Source organism: Microcaecilia unicolor, chromosome 3 (genome assembly GCF_901765095.1).
Source record: "Microcaecilia unicolor chromosome 3, aMicUni1.1, whole genome shotgun sequence".
Classification (NCBI taxonomy): Eukaryota; Metazoa; Chordata; class Amphibia; order Gymnophiona; family Siphonopidae; genus Microcaecilia; species Microcaecilia unicolor.
Window position 1 is genome coordinate 460,851,182 of NC_044033.1, and position 22,954 is coordinate 460,874,135.

Below are 22,954 nucleotides of genomic sequence, written 5' to 3' on the forward strand. Positions count from 1 at the left end.
ATAGGTTGCACCACTGCTCTGCTGGGATGTCTTGTGGCCAGTCTGCTAAGAATGCCCCCTGTACATACAAATGGATTGTTTATGTGCATTTTCCTTTTGGCCCTTTTTTCCCCCCAAAATTGTCCTAGAAGATAGATACGCTGAGCACAAAAACATCTACCAAATGGCCATTTTTGAAACAAAAAGTTGGATGTTTTTTTTGGCCCGAAAATGGCCATGTTCACTACTGGATTTTTGGACATTTTTTGCACAGCATCCAAAATCAGATTTAGACATCATATCGAAATTGCCCCTCAAAATATGCACGCTGCTATTTATGTCTGAGCACTTATGCCAGCCATAGATCTGGTTTAAGTGTTCATGCATCAATGCTGGAGATATGTATGTAACTTATAGAATCCTATAAATTATGCATATAAGTGAGCCCTGTCCATGTTTTACCTGTTTGTATGTCTACCTGTAGCATACATGCTATGTAAGATGTGCACATATGTACAGAATAGCAGTTTGGCAGAATTTTGGCATTTATGTGTGTGTGTGTGTGAACACATATGCATGTATATGTGTAATTGTCATGTAAAGATTGGTGCCTACTTTATAAAATTACCCTTGCATGTGTGCTATTTTGCCCTCTAGCTCAGCCACCTGCACATATTAGAAGTGCAAATGAGGCAGCCACTTTGAGCACACATAGAGGCATATTTTCAAAGCACTTAGACTTACACAAAGTTCCATAGTAACCTATAACTGACATGGTCTATTCAAACTCTATAATTACTTGTATATTCCACATTAAATTGATTGTTAACACATGTGTAGTGAATTTGCTTTAGTGGTTAGTTTTTGGGACAAAATTATATTGTCATGTGTGTAATATTTACCATTGGACTACAATATATTGTTATGAGTTCTTGTCATCTTGGACCTTGAACTATATTCCAGTATTATTTCTATGTTACAATATTAACTTTTGGTTCTCAGTAGTAAATGTCACTTTTTTTTAACTTTTCAGTGTTCAATAAAACACTGGCACATATGTACTGGTCTCTAACACCCTCATATAATCACTAATCATAAATGTGAATTATTAACAAAGCAAAAGTTTAGAACAGAAACAACGTGCTATGTGACAGTCATTCGTGGAAGATAATGCTCTAATCTCCTTTTCGTGCAAATACTACATGATTCAAATAAGCAGAAACATGTATTTCTTCATAGACCTATGCCAAACCTGTGTCAGTGCCCCTTTAAATCATTTTCCCACTGGGCTGTCTTTGTGTAGGAGGGAGAGTTCGCTGTGACGTCACCAAGTCATTGACTAATAGCTGAGAGCTTTCTGAGCTGGGCTCTGTCCAACCTTAGTGGTGCTAAACTAGTTGTAATGCCTTGAATTGAAAGAGCGGAGTTCTACGTCCCTCTATCCCATTACAACAGTTCGGCCGTCGTGATAGTGACTCGTCGCAGCCTTCAAAACAAGCAGCATATCCACCTGCCCAGGTGCACACCACTTGTTCTGCAATGATGATCTTCAACCTTCTTATAGGTACTGTGCTTTAACAGCAGCTTTGCTAAAGCTCATGAAGACGATGTTTATGGATTCAGCATGTTTATCTTCCACTTTGAATTACTTGGAAGAGATTAAGATTTATTTTCAGTTTATCTGTTTTGCTTCTATTCTTAAATGTGCCTAGTTTATTAAATGTTTAGGAGGGAATTCATATATATAATATAAGTTAGGAATTACTAAGGTCTGGCTTTTAGTTTTGTTTTCTGACAGCAAAAGCTCCTGTGTAAGAGGAGTGAGCTGATGTGAATTGAAGCGTGGATTGTAAATAGAATCTTTTCTGCTCCATGTGTTGAGTGAATGTCTAGTTTCTAGAGTTCATGCACGACTTGATCCCTATTTATTCTAGTGCTGCGAGGTATCTATGAACAGGTGCACACTTCACACTAAAGTGTAATTTCAAGTGCCATTCTTTGCTAAATGCGCCATTGAGCATGCTTATTCAAACTATCACTTGGTAATATGTGCAAATCTGTAAATACCATATGGGAGAAGGATGAATTTTTTTTCAATCAAATGTGAACATCGATAAGAAACTCAGTCATCAAGAAGAAATGTAAAAGGGATCTTTGTCTAAGCAAATAGTCCAATGTTTGCCGAGTAAAAGCATAAGTGCATGTAAAGCTAGAAGAAGAGCTATTGACATTTCCATTTGGTTTCATGCACAGAAAAAAAAAAAAAAGAGGGAGGACAGAACAGAGAGAGGACAGGAGAGTGATAATATTGAAAAAGTTAATGGGATTATATTAGGCTCAATTCATCCAAAATGCATTTGGCCTCTGGAGAGTGAATTTCATGGGAAATAAAAGCTAAATAGCAGTTTTATAAAAGAAGATGTTCATGAGAGATTTGGCAAAAAACAAAGGTATTTGAAATGGCCAGCAAAAAGATATGCTTAGCAGATAAGAAACGGGAACCATTAGAGATGGTCCATTAATGCCCTTCCACAGATCAATGTGCAAAGATTGAGTCATTGCAACAGATATGGACCTTTTATTTACATCCTGGTGCCTTCAGAGCTCAGTGTTTTTACTGTTGCTTGAGCTAGATGCAAATTTGTGCTCCCATATAGTACCCATTAATTTCAAAGGAAATCAAATACTAGATTTAAATTTAGGGGTCATCAGTGTTATTTAACTGATCAGGAGAGGCTCCTAGCCAGTTACATAGTGCTGGCAGATCAGGAGCAGATATTCAGTGCCATTAAATATCAGCTCTAAGCACCATAGCAGGCTGTGGTTACTACCTGGACAGTTCAGGAACAGACCCAGAAATTATGTGCACACCACAGATATATATTCAGTGACAGTGCCCAAATAACTAACTGGACCAGTAGGACTGCAAAACAAATGCAGTCCTAACTGTGCCCAGTTCATTTTCTGGGTTCTGGCACTGAATATCAGCTGGATCTGGATAACTTCTGGTGGCCATGAAAGTCCTAGATATTAAGGCCAAGATGCACAAAGCTTAATGAGCCAGTAGTAAACCCTGGCATGCACTAAAGGCTTCTTTCTGACCACGGTAGCAGCTAATGAAAATGGAGTGTAAAATATTATAATGAGCCGCACTACCATTGCAAGGCTATTATAATAAGATGCACTAACGTTTAACAATTCCCCTCACCGTGGAAAACCTAACGTGAGGTCGGCACCTCTCGTTGGGGCTGCTGTGAGGGATTCAGAATTAAAAGGAGCTAGGGTTTTTTTTTTTTCTGGACACTGTAACTGATCTGCCCTGTGTTTTAAGAGTTATGGCCATGCATAGAGAGTTAAAGTATACTGTGCTCTGTCGAATCGGGGGTGGGGGAGGCCACTGGCATTTTCCTTACTTCTAAGAAGCTCTCTTCCCATCGGGACTGAAGCCAACATTTGAAAAACCCTAGTGCAGAGAGGACAGCAAATCAGTTCCGTGGTTTTTAAACGATGGAAACGTTGGAAAATGTTAAGAAAACAGAAGGGGCTGCTGAGCATTCCCATACGCAGCTGCACAGTTTCTTCCCATCACGTTCAGAGCACATCTTTGCCCACCCCCCGAAGAGCCACTCCAGTCCAGCCCCCAAAGGGAAAAACTACCGAGCAAAAGAACGCCTCAGCCAATCAGACATACCACCGCACACACCCCCATCATAATTGGCAGCAGCTTGGCCCAATTGGCAGCAGCTTGGCTGCTCGATGGTTTCTGTTTTCGAGTTTGTGTGGGGCGTGCCATGCCACACATTGCAAGCCAATCCCATTCCTCAAAGAGTGACGGGAGGAGGAGGAGCCGTGCATACGCCTCATAAGTTACCAATAAGGTGTTCAGAATGAAACATTTTCTTCTTGCATCAGTGAATACTGTGAGCCAATCATCGATCAGAGTGGATGTGTTGCAGATTGTGATTGGAAGATTCCAAGGTGAGGGAAAATTTCTGTCAGTCAATTTGTCTATGAAGACCCGTGTGGAACGTGGTAAGGGTGAGTCGTACTGTACAGTTTGATTGGAGGTAGGTACAGGAATGTGGCAATACTTTTTAAAACCAATTTGCTTCTGTGGGGGGGGGGTGTCTGGGTGTGGCCCCTAATGTGATCTTTACAGGAAACGCTACAGAATAACTTCTGTTGATGCTAATTTCTACTTTGTTTTCCCCACTCATGCTTGCAGGCTGTAAGTTTTTAACGGAGCTGTAGGACATCCATAAAGGACATCCTTGGCATGCGCAGAGCAGCCAGCATAATGCTTTGCTGCTCTGCGCATGCTCGACCGGCTGATTGGCCGACTGTTTTATGATGGAATAGAGAATGCAAGTGAGCTACAACGAGTAGCTCATTTGCATTCCCTTTCCTTGATTCATAGCCGTTTCCTACCGATTCGCTATGGAATTTGGTAGGGAACGGCTCTAATGACGACTTTTGTGCATCTTGGCCTCTGTGCCAGTCAGATCCTGTATTATCTCTACAATTAGCACACTGTCTGGCAAGCTAATGAGCAGTGTTTCTACTACACAATAGACTTTTTAAAGAAACTGGTTATATAAACATCAATATAGCCCACACATTATCATGATTTTGGCATATGCCTGCATCAGGGTAATGTTAACAAATTGTCAAAGGCTGAGCTCCTAAATTTATGCTCCTAAAATTGTGCCCTACTTCAGCCAAATGCAGGAGCTTAAATTTTACAGTTGAAAAGTCATATTAATTTAGGAGCTTAAAAGCTATAGGGTAGAAATTTAGAACAATTTAACTGGGCAGGAGAGCATCCTACTCAGTTAAATTACTACTTATCATTTCTAAAGCGCTACTAGACGTACGCAGCGCTGTACACTTGAACATGAAGAGACAGTCCCTGCTCAACAGAGCTTACAATATAATTATCAAAGTGAATGGGCTATCCTCAGGTTTTCAGTGGCATAACAACACAGTGCCACTGAAAATCCGGTGTAACTGCCATGGCACTAACCGGTTAGCGACAGGGCTGTCTGAGCGTACACTTAAGGCAATGCTGGGATCTACCTAAAGGGGGCTTTTACTAAGGTGCACTAGCATTTTTAGCTCATGCTAAAAATCATCTGGCACTCAGGGGGTCCTTTTACCAAGCTGCAAGAAAAAGGATCCTGCACTGGCGGCAGGGGCCGTTTTTCCCACTTGCCAGGGCCCTTTTTACTGCAGTGTGTAAAAAGGCCCCAGGCACACATGTGATGGGGAACCCTTACTGCCACCCATTGAGGAGGCGATAAGTGCTCTTGTGCTAACCTGGCAATAACCGGGCAGCATGTGGCGATGCCCAATTATCACCATACAAGCTATTTCCAGGGGTTTTCTTTTTATTTATTACATTTGTACCCCGCGCTTTCCCACACAATGCAGGCTCAATGCGGCTTACATAGTAATTCAAAATACAAAGTCTTATAATAGAAATTTCAAAACGGTAGTGAAACATTATGAAGTTGAGCTTGAATAATGTATGATAAGTTGAGTTTGATAATGTATGATTAGGATAAAATAGGGTAGATAGGATAGTATAAGTTGGGGGGAAAGGGGTAAGGAAGGATATAATAAAGGGGAGATGGAGAAGAGAAGGATGGGATGCGTAGAGGGGGAATGGGGAGGGAGGGGTAAGTAAACCCAATGATGAGGTCGGTATCTAAGTCAGAACAGAATTGGGAATGGAGGTTGGTAAGATTAGGTTGGGACATTAGAGTAGGCTTGCTTAAAGAGGTGAGCTTTCAACATTTTTCTAAAGGGCAAGTAGTCGTTAATTAATCGTATAGGTCTTGGTAGAGCATTCCAAAGCTGGCTGCCCAAAAAGGAGAAACTGGATGCATAGTAGGTCTTGTATTTAATTACTCTGCAATTGAGAAGGTGTAGGTTCAGATAAGTTCGTGAAGAAATAGATCTATTTCTTGCAGGGAGGTCGATCAAATCACTCATGTAGCCGGGGGATTCACCGTGTATGATCTTGTGGGTCATTGTGTTGATCTTGAAATTTATTCTTTCTTTGATGGGGAGCCAGTGAAGCTTCGCTCGAAGAGGTGATGCACTTTCGAATTTTGATTTGCCAAAAATAAGCCTGGCTGCTGTGTTTTAGGCAGTTTGGAGTCTTTTCAGTATTTGGGTTTTGCATCCTAAAAAAACACTATTGCAGTAGTCAGCATGAGTAATTACGGTGGACTGTATCAGGTTCCAGAAAGTGTTGAATGGGAGATATGGCTTCACTCGTTTCAATATCCACATCATATTAAGCATTTTCTTCGTGGTGAAATTTCCCCCAGAAATGGCGCATGCTCAAGGTGGGACTACCGCCAGTGGCAGCGAGTGATAAGCCTACATTGGGCTTACCGCCGCTCTGTAAAAGGGCCCCTAAAAGCTGAAATAGCCATTATATTCCTATCTTTCAACAAAGATTTAAACCAACATAGCACAAAGCCGGATAATCCGAATGATTGTAATCGATTCAACAAAATATTATGATCAATGGTATTGAAAGCTGCTGAAATATCAAAGGTAACCAGCAGAAACTTAGTACCCTTATCAAAATCCATCCTGACATTGTCTAACAAAGATATTAGTAATGTTTCAGTATCATGATCTTTTCAAAACCCAAATTGATGTTGATCGAAAATTTCATGTTGCTGTAAAAAAAAATCAAGTTGTCCCATCCCCGCTATACTGTAATTTTAGTTGCCCTTCGCTGCACCTTTTCCAATCCTACTATATCTTTCTTGAGATGCGGCGATCAGAATTGAACACAATATTCAAGGTGCGGTCGCACCATGGAGCAATACAACGGCATTATAACATCCTCCATACCTTTCCTAATAATACCCAACATTCTATTCGCTTTCCTAGCCGCAGCAGCACACTGAGCAGAAGGTTTCAGTGTATTATTGACGACGACACCCAGATCCCTTTCTTGGTCATTAACTCCTAATGTGGAACCTTGCATGACGTAGCTATGATTTGGGTTCTTTTTTCCCACATGCATCACCTTGCACTTGCTCACATTAAACGTCATCTGCCATTTAGTCGGCCAGTCTCCCAGTCTTGTAAGGTGCTTCTGTAATTTTTCACAATCCTGTCGCGAGTTAACGACTTTGAATAACTTTGAAAGTGCAGTATTTCAACAACTTGATGATTTTTTTTACAGCAACATGAAATTTTCGATCAACATCAATTTGGATTTTGAAAAGATCATGATACTGAAACATTCCTACACTTGTGGTGGTAAATGTGAGCCCTTCACAACCCATCAGAAACCCACTGTACCCACATGTAGGTGCCCCCCTTCACCTGTAAGGGCTATGGTAGTGGTGTGCAGTTGTGGGTAGTGGGTTTTGGTTTTTTTGTTTTTTTTTGGGGGGGGGGGGGAGCTCAGCACACAAGGTAAGGGAGCTATGTAGCTGGGAGAAATTTCTGAAGTCCACTGCAGTGCCCTCTAGGGTGCCTGGTTGGTGTCCTGGCATGTCAGGGGGACCAGTGCATTATGAATGCTGGCTCCTCCCACAACCAAAGAGCTTGCATTTGGTTGTTTCTGAGATGGGCATCCTTAGTTTCCATTATCCCCGAAAATCAGAAACGACCAAGTCTAAGGATGACCATCTCTAGGGACGACCTAAATTTTCAAGATTTGGGTATCCCCAACCGTATTATTGAAACGAAAGATGGACGCCCATCTTGTTTCGATAATACAGGTTTCCCCGCCCCTTCGCTGGGACATCCCGCGAGGACGTCCTCAGGAAAACTTGGGCACCCCTTTCGATTATGCCCCTCCACAAGGCCATTTTACAAAGCTGCATTGTGCATTAATACTTGCCTAATGCAGCTTAAAATGATATACTACAGATGTGCTCAAGCGTCTTGCAATAACTGCCAAATTAGCATGTGCTAGTCTTGGTGATAAAAATTTGTTGTTTTTTTGGGAGGGGTGTCAGGAGGGCAGAGAGTGGGTGCTGCTGCGCTAAACAGCACATCCACATTACACGCACTAGCTAGTTAGTGCAGGATCACTGCATGAGCTCTTGCCACAAAATGGATGTGGAGAGTGCTAAAGTGTTCATTTTTTTTTTTTAAATGGCTGTGCACTAATGGCAACATTAGTACATGCTGACTATATGACTGAATCTTAAGTGGAAACAATCAATCTTCAGCCCAACGTTTCCCACTAGAAATTTACTAGAACCCTGAAAACCTCAGCGGTGCTCCTTGCATATTGAGAGTATTTAAATGCAAGGGTTTACAGCACCCACCTCGTCACTGGTTCTCCAAGGGTTCAAACACCAATCTACAAACAGTTAACTTTTTTTTTTGTTACATTTGTACCCCGCGCTTTCCCACTCATGGCAGGCTCAATGCGGCTTACATGGGGCAATGGAGGGTTAAGTGACTTGCCCAGAGTCACAAGGAGCTGCCTGTGCCGGGAATCAAACTCAGTTCCTCAGTTCCCCAGGACCAAAGACCACCACCCTAACCACTAGGTCACTCCTCCACTCCTTAACTATTTTGAAGTCAAAGCTTTTAAATTTCCCCACAAATTATATTTTCATCACTTTTTTTAAGTTTATATTAATTCAAATGCACTTGAAGTACTTTATAGATCTTCTTCAACTTATGTTAGGCAGAGCTTAAATCAAGCGGGGGATAATCTGCCTGACATGATCATGTTTTGCCACCCTTTACCCCCTACCCCAAGGAACCCTAATCTACCCTTTTAAAATGTCCATGGGTAAAAAATACAATCCACTCTGTATGCCCAAGTGGGATAGAAATATGCCCTATGAAGCACAGTCCTTCCCGCAATAGAAAATGTTTTCGCAGAAGACATGCTGGTAATAGGAATTCACAGGATCCCCTGTGCAAGTTTTGCCAGTTTTGTCTAGCACTTTTGCTTATTTTTCCATAAAATCAAAACATTGCTGTCTGCATCACTCAAACATAAATAACTTTCCAATTCATTAACAGCCTTCAAAAGAGACATTGATCCATAAAAGTTGCTCATAAAACTGCTAACATCCATTGTCATTCTTTTGGAGAGGGGCACTTCCACAGATGTGATGCTTTTGTGGTAATGTGGATTGTGGAGGATCCTGAGTTGTTGATGTTGATGGTCTCAAGCCTTCTATTTTGATCTGGGTTTGATACAACTGTCTCAAAGATTTGGTTCCCTGTGTTTTACATCATCTGGTAAGACAATTGGATTGTCTTTCAGATGTGGATTTAGAAAGGAACCAACACTGTGCAGTGGATGAACAAGAAAATGTCAATTAAAGTGTTAGAAATGCGCCTTGATGCCATCAACAATGGATGAATCTGTTGCAATAATAGTAAGATGCTTGAGCAACTGGGCATGTGGTGGATGCTGCAGATGGATCAGCAGACAAGACTCTTTGCCACATCCAAGGCAGACAAGATACAAATGCTGTCATTTAACAGTGCTTCATTTACATCCAAAAGCAGCTTCTGCAATTTTTTATCATTGAATTCAGTTGACAGGTGTCAAGATGAGTTGTTTTTATAGATACTGTTTCATCCAGTTGGAACAGCCTGTTTAAGGTTAGTCTCAAAACTTTTATAGAATGACACATGGCAAAGTTTGTCCCCATTCCCACAGGCTCTGTCCCCATCCCATCCCTGCCCCATCCCCACGGGCTCTGTCTCCATTCCTGCTGTTACCGCATGTCCCTATGCCTGTGTCATTCTCTAATCCTTAGTTCCAGCAGAAGTACATTCCAAAGAGAAGATACTACAATATTAAAAGCTGTTTTATTTGAAGAAAACCAAAATATTGAACAAAAGGATGGTGCTATAAGTTAGAATCGGAGAAAGTCATGCAGAATAAATGTTCTGTGGGAAATAAAATTCTCTGGCAACGAATTCTGTAGTTTAATTAATATTGAGTAAGGAAATATTTTCTCTGATTTGTTTTATGTACTACTTAGTAGCTTTATTGTGTGCCCCCTAGTACTTGTATTTTCAAAAAGTAAATAAGTGATTCATATCTACCCATCCATTCAGTATATTATAGACCTCAATCATCTCTCTCCATAGCCTTCTCTTCTCCAAGCTGAAGAGCTCTAACCTCTTTAGCCTTTCCTTATAGGGAAGTCATCCTATCCCCTTAATCATTTCTATCACCCTTCTCTATACCTTTTCTAATTCTGCTATATCTTTTTTACAGTATATGCGGTGCCAGAATTGTACACAATTTTCAGTGACCAGATAGGTATAAGATTAATTAGAAGATATTAAATTATTTTCTCTCCATGTAGTCTTCGTTTTTTTTATCACCCTCTCCAGCTGCCAGTCACCCCAGGCACATCTGTTGTTAGTCAGTTGTCCCCAATTAAGAGGACAAGAAGGAAAATATCACACTAGGCTATTTTCATCAGCAATTTAATTTACCATAGACAATTTTGAGAGAAATAAATACAAAATAAAAATATAAAATGTATAGTTTATGGTGCATTAGAAACGGATTAACTGATGTATTTTTGTTGGGTTGTTAGATTTTAGGAAAAGGATGTTCAACTTAGAATAAGAATATCCAAGTCAGTACGTCACATATGGATGTCCATTCCTCAAGCATTTTAGCACAGGCAGTCCCTATTCTCAAATACATGAAAAATGGATGCCCAAGTGCTTGTATATTCTTGTTGTGATTATAGCTTGCTGCCTCTTGTGAAACGTGTCTCCATTTGGAAGGAACATTTCTGTTCGAAAGTATTTCTTTAAACACTATGGAGGGAGATCATCAAGGAGAGATGACTTAGAGTCACGCAGCTGAGTCTTTATGGTGGTTATATTGGTAGCTGCTCTATTCATGTTTTGGATGTCTGAAAACCAGCATTTAGACATCTATATTTGCATGGATATCCAAATACTAATTTTATAAATCCAAGATATGGACACCTAAAACTGCAGTGCATCCATATGGCAAGGGAGTGTATTCTGGGTGTGTTTTGGGAGGGATGAGAGTGAGAGATGAAAAGATGGTAGGTAGTCAATAGTTAAGAGGGGGATTAGAGGGGGGGAAATGAGAGGTGAGATATTGTTTGATGTCTATTGCATATATTTAAAGTCTGGTGTCAGCTTTGTAGTAAACAGTAACACAAGCACATTCTACTACCAATCACCTTGTGGTAGTTACTAAAATCTGAAAATATTGAGGTTGTAAATAGATATTTAGGGCTTCTGAAGTTTTAAGCAATAGATACCTGTAAAACACCTCTGATACAAAAATTTTAAATATGCATTTAGGGGTTATACTTTAAAAATCACCTAAAGTTAGTCATCAAGATGATGTGCACTAAATGCAAATTCTATATCGGCAATTGTGCACGCAATTGCCATTATAGAATATTAGACTAAGTCCACAGTTGCACACCTAACCTTAGGTGCGATTACTTACACCTACACACATCTAATTGTAAGCAGTTAAGCGTGTAACTGTTAGTATTCTATAACCCACATGCATAAGTACTAGGCATGCCCTGACCTGCCCATGCCCCTCCCACATCCATGTCCACTAGCAGTTGCACACTATGGGTTTTGAGCGTACAAGTTGCAGAATCTTGACTAAGAGCAGATACATGTGTAACTGCTAATTCTGTAGCAATCAGTGCCAATGTCAATTATAGACAATAATTGCTATATCACCAATTAGCTAATTATCATATTAAGTTATGTGCACAACTGACAGTTTTACATAACTTGCACATGCAACTTTGTGTGGTAAGCGTAAAATTGTGCCCACAAGTTTATAGAATTAGGGAATTATTGGATAAACAACAATAAACACCACTTTTCCCTAATGTTCCCCTCACCCCTCTCCTGACTTGTCTTATATGGTCTCTTCAGTATTTTAGGCAACAGCAGAGAGGAAATCAAAACCACAATGAATAAAACACAACAATAAAACAGTACAGTGGACCTCAAGAAGGGGTGGGACAGTTTTATTGAAGGACCTGATATGGGCCATGTTTCAGCGAGATGCCTGCGGCAGAGGTCTGTGGTAAAAATACTTGAAACATATAAAACATATGACTAAAACAAATCTATAAAAGGAACACATTAAAAATCAAGAAACAATGTATAAAAATAAACTTCAGTTCAAACAAATCCGCAGTCAAGCTGAGAACTCGAACGCCCCACGGGAGAACACAGATATAGAAAAAAGTGGGATGTTTGACCACGGCAATACAAGACCTGGAGAGATGTATCTTAAAAATACTTGTTTATTGATGAAAAAAGACTCGACACAACTGTTGTGTTTCGGCCGTTAGGCCTGCATCAGGAGTCTCACTGATGCGTGTGTTGGGACATTCTATTTGTCTACGAGCAAGTTCCTTCGCAAAAGGTCTTCTTAAAGACCCATTTCACAGATCAACACATTACGTGTTTCCCAACGCATGCAGCTGTTTTCCGGCATTCGAGACTCACTATACGGAACACTGTCGAGTGAGACTCCTGATGCAGGCCTAACGGTCGAAACACAACGGTTGTGTTGAGTCTTTTTTCATCAATAAGTATTTTTAAGATACATCTCTCCAGGTCTTGTATTGCCGTGGTCACACATCCCACTTTTTTCTATACCTAAAAATAAACTTAAAAATAAACAAGGCAATAGTGGAGAGATGAAATGAATTCTTTGCTCTATGTTTTAACAAGGTATATGTAACTGAGAAAACCATGTCAGAAATAGAATTTAATGGTGATGATTCTCAGAAATTGAAACAAATCTCACTGAACATGGAAGATATAATAGAGAAAATTGGCAAAGAATAGCAAATCTCCCGAACTGGATAGTATTTACTCAGAATATTGAAAGAAATCAAACATTAAATTGTAGACCTGGAAAGGATCTGCCAACTTAGAGCCTTTTCTAAAACACAGCCAAATCTGTACTCACTGAAATATCTGTTTGGATTTGCACATGTAAATATCAGCTTTCCGAAATGGAATGCAATATACATGTATAAATGCTGGTATTTAAATATACAAATTGTGAATAAGCCTTCTAAAATAACCATCATAGTTCATCTAGATTTTCAAAAAGTGCTGATAAAGTCCTCCATTGGGAACTAGTTAAAAGCTAGAAAGCAGACAATAGGGCTAAGTTGTCAGTTTTATCAATGAAGAAAAATGAGTAGTGATGTGCCTAAAGGATCTATATTGGGACTGGTGCTTTTTAACATATTTATTAATGATCTAGAAAAGGGAACAATGAGTGATCACATTTGCAAATCCCAAAAAAAATCATTCAAAATTAAGTTTTGGAATTTATTGCTGGAGGATCTGTTAAAAGCAGTTAGCATAACTGAGTTTAAAAGTAATTTGGACAAATTCCTGAAGGAAAAGTTCTTAAAGCATTATTAAGATTGATCTAGGGAAAGCCACTGTTTATGTCTAGGGTTAAGCAAAATAACAGAGATGAGCACCCAGAACATTTTTGTGCTGCTTTCATTTGGAATTATTGTTGGTTCCAACAAATATTGTTAAGTGTGCCCTTTTCTTAGAGGGCTCATTATAGGCCAGATTTAAGAAACAGTACCCAAAGTTACGTGCCATTAAGATACAGTGTTGCATACATCTGGTATCACTATAGAAATAAGTAGTAGTAGTAGTAATAGTATCCTTGTTAAGCAAGTATTCTGTAAAGAACACTCTCCACATTGTGCCCTTTAGGGGTATACTACCATAGTGCACTTCCCACACCTAACTTTGGACATGAGGACTTATGCGTCCCAAAAGCTGGTGTAAATCCTGGTGCTCAAATGATGACAGTTGGTGGTGCAAATCCAAGTATTCTATAACATTGTGCATAATTTCTGGGAATGCCCTTGCCGCCTATGCCCCTCCTGTGGCCATGTCCCCTCTTGAATCATGTGGTATATGAAATTAAGCACCCATGTAATAGAATAGGGTATAGGGCAGATGCGCATGTAACCCTCAATTAGTGTCAACTCCAATAATAATTGATTGTTAGCAACTAATTGAGGGACCCTTTTACTAAGATGCATAGGCTCCTACGTGCATCCAACAATCACCAAATTGGAACCACCACCCAGCTACCGCATGCCCCGGGCAGTAATTCCATTTTTGATGTACGTCCAAAACACGCTGTGATAATTGGCAGTTTACGCACACTGGCTGCTTACCGCTCGGTTAACGTGGCGTTAAGGTCTCAGGCCAAAAATGGACATACACTGGTTTTAATTTTGCCGCACGTCCATTTTCAGCCACAAAAAAATGCCTTTTTTCCAGGCGCGCTGAAAAATGACCTGTGCACGTCCAAAACATGCACCTAAACCAGCGCAGATCTCTTTTAGTAAAAGGACCCCAGACTAATTAGTTCCATGTACATCTGAGATCTGCACCCAAATGACTTATACAGAATCTGAGGGTGGTGCACGTACTGCATCCTCTTTGTGCATGGGGGAAATTCTATATATGGCGCCTCCATAAATCGATGTGGCTAGCATGATTCTATAAGCTACACCTATGTTAGGTGTAGTTTATAGAATATGCTCACGCACCGTTCTTGTGACTAAAATTTAGACACACCCATTTAGACCATCTAAAACCAGGTGCGCCTAAGTTAGAATACATCCGATGGTCGTCTGTTAGGCGCACATCAGGTATATTCTATAATAGTGCACATAGCTTTTTGAAAAGCCCACAACCCACCCATTCCATGCCTATGGCCATGCCCCCTTTTTACTGTGCACATTAAAATTTACTGCACCGTGTTATAGAATATGCCTAGAAAGTTGTGCATATAAATTCTAATTAAAGCCAATTAGTGCCACAAATTGGTTAAGTACTAATTACCAGTGCTGATTGGCTTGTTAATCAATTAAGTTGTGCATACAATTTGTCTGTGTGGCTAAAATAGTGTGCACATCTTAAGATGCCATATATAGAATTTGGAGGATACTGCACACTTTTTGCCAATAGGGTGTGCATATGTAATGGTTCACACACATGTGATAGTTTGCACATGCACCCTAGGGGAAAGTGTACACTATATGCAGAGAAGGTGCTCTATATGCATATAGGGGGAAATGCTATATATCAGGCTTATTTTCGAAAGTGATCGCCAGGCATCTTCCAACATAAATCGGGAGATGGCCGGCGATCTCTCAAAAGCAGCGAAATCCGTATAATCGAAAGCTGCTTTTTTGACAGTATCACTGCTTTCCCGTCGCCGAGCCAGCGAAAGTTCAAGGGGGCGTGTCAGTGACGTGGCAAAGGCGGGACATGGGCGGGCGTGGGTGTGGCTACCAAATGGCCGTCTTTCGCGGATAATTGAAAAAAAAGCGGCATTAATCAGTATTTCACCGGTTTTACTTGGTCCTTTTATTTTCACGACCAAGGCTCAAAAAGGTGCCCCAACTCACCAGATAATCACCGGAGGAAATGGGGAATGACCTCCCCATACTCCCCCAGTGGTCACCAACCCTCTCCCACACTAAAAAAAAAAAATAAAAACCTTTTTTGCCAGCCTGTATGTCAGCCTCAAATGTCATACCCAGCTCCCTGACAGCAGTATGCAAGTCCCTGGAGCAGTTTTTAATAGGTGCAGTGGACTTCAAGCAGGCAGACCCAGGCCCATCCCCCCTACCTGTTACACTTGTGGTGGTAAGTGTTGAGCACTCCAACCCCCCCCCCCCAAAAAAAAGCCCACTGTACCCACATGTAGCTGCCCCCCTTCACCCATAAGGACTATGGTAGTGGTGTAGAGTTTTGGGGGGGGGGGGATTTGGAGGGCTCAGCACCCAAGGTAAGGGAGCTGTGCACCTGGGAGATATTTGTATATTTTTGTAACGTTTTTAGAAGTGCCCCCTAGGGTGCCCGGTTGCTGTCCTGGCATGTCAGGGGGACCAGTGCACTACAAATGCTGGCTCCTCCCATGACCAAATGCCTTGGATTTCGCTGGGTTTGAGATCGCCGGCATTTTTTTCCATTATCGCTGAAAAACAAAACCGGCCATCTCAAACCCGGCGAACTCTGCCATTTGGCCGGGCTAAACTGTATTATCTAAAAAAAAAAGAGAGCCAGCCATCTTTTTTGATAGTACGGTTCCGGCCAGCTATTGCACCGCCGCCAAAATAGATCACCGATGACATTCGATTATGCCCCTCTATGGTGCCTAAATCTAAGCGCATCCATTCTCACTAAATAAAGGCAGAAACCCCAGCAGGTAGATTTAAGATCACCGGGCCATATTCTATAACTATGTACATAAATTTGGGAACACCCATTTCCCTGCCCATAACCACAACCCTTTTACCTTTTACCTTTAGAAATTAGGCTCACTGTTACAGAATATGCTTAGTGATTTGTGTGTGTAAATTCTAATTAGTGCCAAATAGTGCTCATTACTGCTTGTTAAGTGCGGTTCTCAGTGGTCATTAGCTTGATAAGCTTGTTAAGTTACGCACATTGATATAGAATCTGTTTGGATTTTGGCGCGGATCTCTAGGCACGCTACATAGAATCTGGAGGATAGTGTGCACTCTGTAAGAAGAGGTGCACTATTACCAGTGGATGACATTTGTTTCAAATGATAACCCATCCCTATGAAATATAGCTACTTTTTGGGATCCTGCCAATATTTGTGAGCTGGATTTGCTGCTGTTAGAAAGAGAATACTGGACTTGATGAACCTATTATCTACTGTGCCCTGAGTCTGAAAATGTATGAAGAGAAAACACCCCCACTGTGTCACAGTGTACAAGATGAATTTTATAACTATTTAGAAAATCACGAGTAACAGAAATTCTGAGGCCGAGAAATTCAGTTAAGTCTCTGTTTATCAGATTCTTCAGGTATTCAAGCTCCTCTCCTCCCATATCGTTTCTGACCATCAATGAATAGTAGAGATGGGCTATCATTTGAAACAAATGTCATCTACTGATAAGAGTGTACACTATGGATAGGATAGGAGGGGAAGAGCTGCCACATGTCTTTTTTTTTTCTTTTTTTTTTTTTTTTAATAAAAGGTTTTACAGAGTGTGGCAGAAAAGCTGGAAGGAAATGGAAAGGGATATTGACCTATGGATACCTTTTTTTTGGTTTGTTTTGTTTTTTACCATTTACTGTACATGAATGTAACTCACCTTGACCTATCAATGAAAAGATTTGAGCTGATAAAAATAAACAAGTCAGGAAGAAGGAAGGGGAAAGATCAGAACTTGTGGTGGAGAAAGGTAATATTGGAACAAGGAGAAGAAAGGAGGTATTTCTGGGTTATTGGGGCTTTTGTTTGAGGACTGCGAGGATGGGGAGTTATCAATATGGACTACCATTAAGATGTGTTATTTTACTCTTAATCCCAGTTATTAGTGACTAACTCATTGCATAAAATAGAACCTGTGCTAAGAAAGCAAGAGTTGGTGGTTCAATAGCACATTGATAACTACACCCTTTAATTGGTTAGTACTTTATTTTTAGCACAAAAAAGGTACATCTGTAAAGTTCACCTATTTTAGCTGCTTCAGCGTGCCTACTGGAAGCCTGTCTTCTGAATTTGTAACCTTTGGATCATCTTTCTCTGCACAAATCCAACAGACTGCTAAAACATGTAGTGGAGGAGTGGCCTAGTGGTCCTGGGGAACTGAGTTCGATTCCCACTTCAGGCACAGGCAGCTCCTTGTGACTTTGGGCAAGTCACTTAACCCTCCATTGCCCCATGTAAGCCACATTGAGCCTGCCATGAGTGGGAAAGCGCGGGGTACAAATGTAACAAAAACAAAACAAAAAGCAAGAGTTAGTGGTTCAATATTACATTGATAACTACACCCTTTAATTGGTTAGTACTTTATTTTTAGCACAAAAAAGGTACATCTATAAAGTTCACCTATTTTAGCTGCTTCAGCGTGCCTACTGGAAGCCTGTTCTATAAAGAAAATCAGGTGCCAACTTATATCAGGGGCGTAGCCAGACAACAGATTTTGGATTGGCCTAGGGAAGAACTGGGTGGGCACCAATTGTTATCCCCCCTCCCCCAACCACCACCCAAAAAATATCTCAACTGGTGGGAAAACGCCTCTTTCCACCTTGGCAATCTGCAGCAGGCATGCGCTGAAAACTGAACATAACGCAGGTGCCGGTATCATGGAGAGTAGCATTTTCATTACCATCAGGAGGAAGTCTTCAGCTGGCTGAGCTTGGGATCCCACCAGCTACCACTAAACTTGTGCTACTGTTAGGTGGGCCTGAGCCCTAAGTGGGTGAGCCCCGGCCCACCCAGGCCCACCTGTGGCTACGCCACTGCTTTATATAATGTAACCATGCACCTTGTGAACATTCCTGGGTGTAGGGCCGACCTTTCTGAGAAGTTCTGAGAGAAGAGGACATTTCCCTGGTAAGTGAACATTATTTTGACTTGTGCTTTGGGAACCTAAAGATTGGGGTTTAAAGGAGGAATTGAATGTTAATGATAGGCAAAATAAAAATATAAAAAGCAAATTTTATCAACTAATCTCCATAGTCTTTCCCCCTTAGTTTTAAAAACTTTGTACCACAGCATTAACAGACTCTAGCAGGCACTGCATGTGTAAAGGAGAAAAGGATAGTGATAAGCGTGGACTACCGTCCACCTGGCCAGGATGAACAGACGAATGCAGAAATGTTAAAGGAAATTAGGGATGCAAAAAAACTGGGCAACACAATAATAATGGGTGATTTCAATTACCCCGATATTGACTGGGTAAATGTAACATCAGGGCACGCTAGGGAGGTAAAATTCCTTGATGAAATCAAGGACAGCTTTATGGAGCAGCTGGTACAGGAGCCGACGAGAGAAGGAAAAATTCTAGACCTAGTCCTTAGTGGAGCACATGATCTGGTGCGGGTGGTAATGGTGCTAGGGTTGCTTGATAACAGTGCTCATAATATGATCGGAATTGATATTAGCTTTGAAGTAATTATAGATAGGAAATCAAATACGTTAGTGTTTAACGTTAAAAAAAGGAGACTATGATAAAATGAAAAAACTTCGAGGAACGGCTGCGAGGGTCAAAAATTGACATCAGGCATGGATGCTGTTCAAAAACACCATTCTGGAAGCCCAGGCCAAATATATTCTGAGTATTAAAAAAGGAGGACAGCTGGCATGGTTAAAAAGTGAGGTGAAGGAAGCTATTAGAGCTAAAAGAAAATCCTTCAGAAAATGGAAGAAAGAACCGACTAAAAATAATAAGAAACTGCATTTGACTTGACATTCCTTATGCTAAGTGCTAATAAGGAAGGCTAAGAGGGACTTTGAAAAAAAGATTGCATTGGAGGCCAAAACAAATAGTAAAAATTTATTTAGGTATATTAAAAGCAGGAAGCCGGCAAAAGAATCATTTGGGCCGCTGGATAATAGAGGAGTAAAAGGAGCAAGCAGGGAAGACAAAGCCGTAACAATTAATTAAATTCTTTGCTTCAGTGCTTCACAGAGGAAAATTTGGGTGGGATACCGGTGTCGGAAATGGTATTCGAAGCTGACGAGTCAGAGAAACTTAATGAATTCTCTGTAAACCTGGAGGATGTAATGGGGCAGTTCTACAAACTGAAGAGTAGCAAATCTCCTGGACAGGATGGTATTCATGCCAGAGTACTTATAGAACTGAAAAATGAACTTGCAGAGCTATTGTTAGTAATATATAATTTATCCTTAAAATCGAGTGTGATATCGGAAGATTGGAGGGTGGCCAATGTAACGCCGATTTTTGAAAAAGGTTCCAGAGGAGATCTGGGAAATTATAGACTGGTGAGTCTGACGTTGGTGCTGGGCAAAATGATAGAGACTATTATAAAGAACAAAATTACAGAGCATATTCAAAAGCATGGATTAATGAGACAAAGTCAACATGGATTTAGTGAAGAAAAATCTTGCCTCACCAATCAACTACATTTCTTTGAAGGGGTGAACAAACATGTGGATTAAGGGGAGCCGGTTGATATTGTCTGGATTTTCAGAAGACGTTTGACAAAGTACCTCATGAAAGACTCCAGAGGAAATTGGAGAGTCATGGGATAGGAGGTTGTGTTCTATTGTGGATTAAAAACTGGTTAAAAGATAGAAAACAGAGAGGAAGGTTAAATGGTCAGTATTCTCAATGGAAAAAGGAAGGTAGTGGGGTTCCCCAGGGGTCTGTGCTGGGACCACTGCTTTTTAACATATTTATAAATGACCTAGAGATGGGAGTAACTAGTGAGGTAATTACATTTGCTGATGACACAAAGTTTTTCAAAGTCGTTAAATCGCGGGAGGATTGTGAAAAATTATAAGAGGACCCTACGAGACTGGGAGACTGGGCATCTAAATGGCAGATGACGTTAAATGTGAGCAAGTCAAAGTGATGCATGTGGAAAGTAGGAACCTGAATTATAGCTATGTCATGCAAGGCTCCACGTTAGGAGTCACAGACCAAGAAAGGGATCTAGGTGTCATCGTTGATGATATGTTGAAACCCTTCTGCTCAGTGTGCTGCTGTGGCTAAGAAAGCAAACAGAATGTTAGATATTATTAGGAAAGGAATGGAAAACAAAAATGAGGATGCTATAATGCCTTTGTATCGCTCCATGGTGCGACCGCACCTCAAATATTGTGTTCAATTCTGGTTGCAGCATCTCAAAAAAGATATAATGGAATTAGAAAAGGTGCAGAGAAGGGCGACGAAAATGATAAAGGGGGATGGGACGACTTCCCTATGAGGAAAGGCTAAAGCACCTAGGGCTCTTCAGCTTGGCGAAAAGGCGGCTGAGGGGAGATATGATAGAGGTCTATAAAATAATGAGTGGAATTGAACGGGTAGATGTGAAGCATCTGTTTACGCTTTCCAAAAATACTAGGACTAGGGGGCATGCGATGAAGCTACAATGTAGTAAATTTAAAATGAATCGGAGAAACATTTTCTTCACTCAACGTGTAATTAAACTCTGGAACTCGTTGCCAGAGAATGTGGTAAAGGCGGTTAGCTTAGCAGAGTTTTAAAAAGGGTTGGACGGCTTCCTAAAGAAAAAGTCCATAGACCATTATTAAATGGACTTGGGGAAAATCCACTATTTCTGGGATAAGCAGTATAGAATGTTTTGAACTTTTTGGGGATCTTGCCAGGTATTTGTGACCTGGATTGGCCACTGTTGGAAACAGGATGCTGGGCTTGATGGACCTTTGGTCTTTCCCAGTATGGCAATACTTATGTACTTATGTACTTACTGGAGTCTCTCTTGGGCAGTCTCAGTCATACCCTGGAATAGTTGGTGCCTAGTGACTCTACTTGGGGAAGAAAGGTATTAGTGGGTGGGATTTCTCTCCTGCCCCCCCCCCCCCTCTAAGAAATAATAAAAAAAAAAAGATCACAGGTGAACAAGGCTGGCTAAAATGTTAAACAATTTATAAAATTATATACAACTTATACTATATGAAAGCATTAATACATTTGTTAATGAAAAGTAAGCCTTCTGAGTAAATAGTGTTCAATAAATCAATGACTAAACAGCCTTTAAACAGTGCTTTTGAATCTAATTAATCTCCTTGCCAATGTGGCACTTTTAAACACATCTCCATGGTTCCTTGTTAGTCTTTTTATTGAAGTGGAAGTATTACCTATGTCCCCTTTGCTCCTTCACTGATTCTTTTCCCTTGTCCAACCTCACCAGGTCCCTTAGACCTTACCCTCCTGCTGGTGCACTCTGAACTGATGGCTGCTGAACATCCAATGACAGCTGAGTCAGGCTCTCAAGGTCTGCTCTGCCACTGGGCCTTGGTCATCGACTATGCCCCAGAGTCCTTCGCCCTCACCATGCGTATGCTTCCAGGAGCCTATGCCCTGAGCCTGCTCCCAAAGGCTGCTCCATTTCTTGACCTCAGACACTGAATGTGCCCTCAATGGCCTTTTTTCTGCTATGAACTTTCTTCCAAGGGCCTCCTTGCCTTGAGCCTGCTGCCAAGGGCTGCTCTACTGCTACCCTCAGGAAGGGCTCGCAGGGGTCCCTTCCCTGCCAGGTTCAAAGCTGAGTCCAGCTCTTTTGTGAGTCTAGCTCTTTCTGATTCCAGCTCATTAGAGCCTGTGATCTGCAGTTCTAGCTTTCACTCAATAGAGGGAGGGGGGGGGGGCATCCCCTTTCAGCCAGAAGGCCAAGAGACCAGAGATACTGCACAGAATCGTTGTAGCACTGAATGACTACTGGGTCTGAAAGCCAGAGAGGTCATGGCTAGACATATGTATGTTTTTAAACATATGCATTTACACCTGTCAAAGTATGTCTAGATTGGGCAGATAAATGCACAAATAATAGCATTTTATAGTTTACACTCATAAGTGTTTAGCCCATCCATTCACGACATAGACTCTGCCCAGATTTCACCCATGTGAATGCCCACCTGCAAAGAACATGCTATTGCAGCCCCCATTGTCTTTCTATTTTTTTTTTGTTTGTCTTGTTTTCTGTTACTCTTCTCTCTATATGCATATGCAGGCTCACGACAGAAAGAGGAAAGTGGATGAGGAAACAGCTAAATGCTTAAAGGACAAGGCATTTCTCAATAGATAAAGGAAAACACATTTCGAAATGTTTACAAGTTTGAAGGTGGACTGGTGGGGATGGGTGTCATTGACACACACTGTTCAGCAGTGTTGTGGCCCTGTATGGGAAGACAACTGTCCTTCAACTCATTAGAATCCAAAGTGGGCCCAGCTTAAAAGTTAATAAAGACCACTGCAATAGAACGTAGCAGGATTAATGGCATTTGTGTGTTTATATGCTTTTATACATGCGTAAATGACTATATGGTGATGGAAACGAGGGTAGGCTCGGTGCCCATGTAAGGCAGAGCCACATAGTAGTTGAAGATAAAGGGGAAGAGCATTTATTAAAGCTGGTAGGTCAGGGGACCTGTTCCATTCACAGGTAGGAGGAA

At 41.0% G+C, this 22,954-nt stretch overlaps 1 protein-coding gene across 1 annotated transcript in view; it reads left to right on the forward strand.

Annotated features, from left to right (window-relative positions):
- Nucleotides 1–1,477: 1,477 nt before the first annotated feature.
- The window catches only part of GFRAL (GDNF family receptor alpha like), a 118,118-nt gene continuing 96,641 nt past the window's right edge, over nt 1,478–22,954 (forward strand). The window contains exon 1 of the mRNA XM_030195613.1: nt 1,478–1,543. Coding sequence (XP_030051473.1) covers nt 1,519–1,543 — 25 coding nt within the window. The 5' untranslated portion in view covers nt 1,478–1,518. The remainder of the gene's footprint in view (nt 1,544–22,954) is intronic.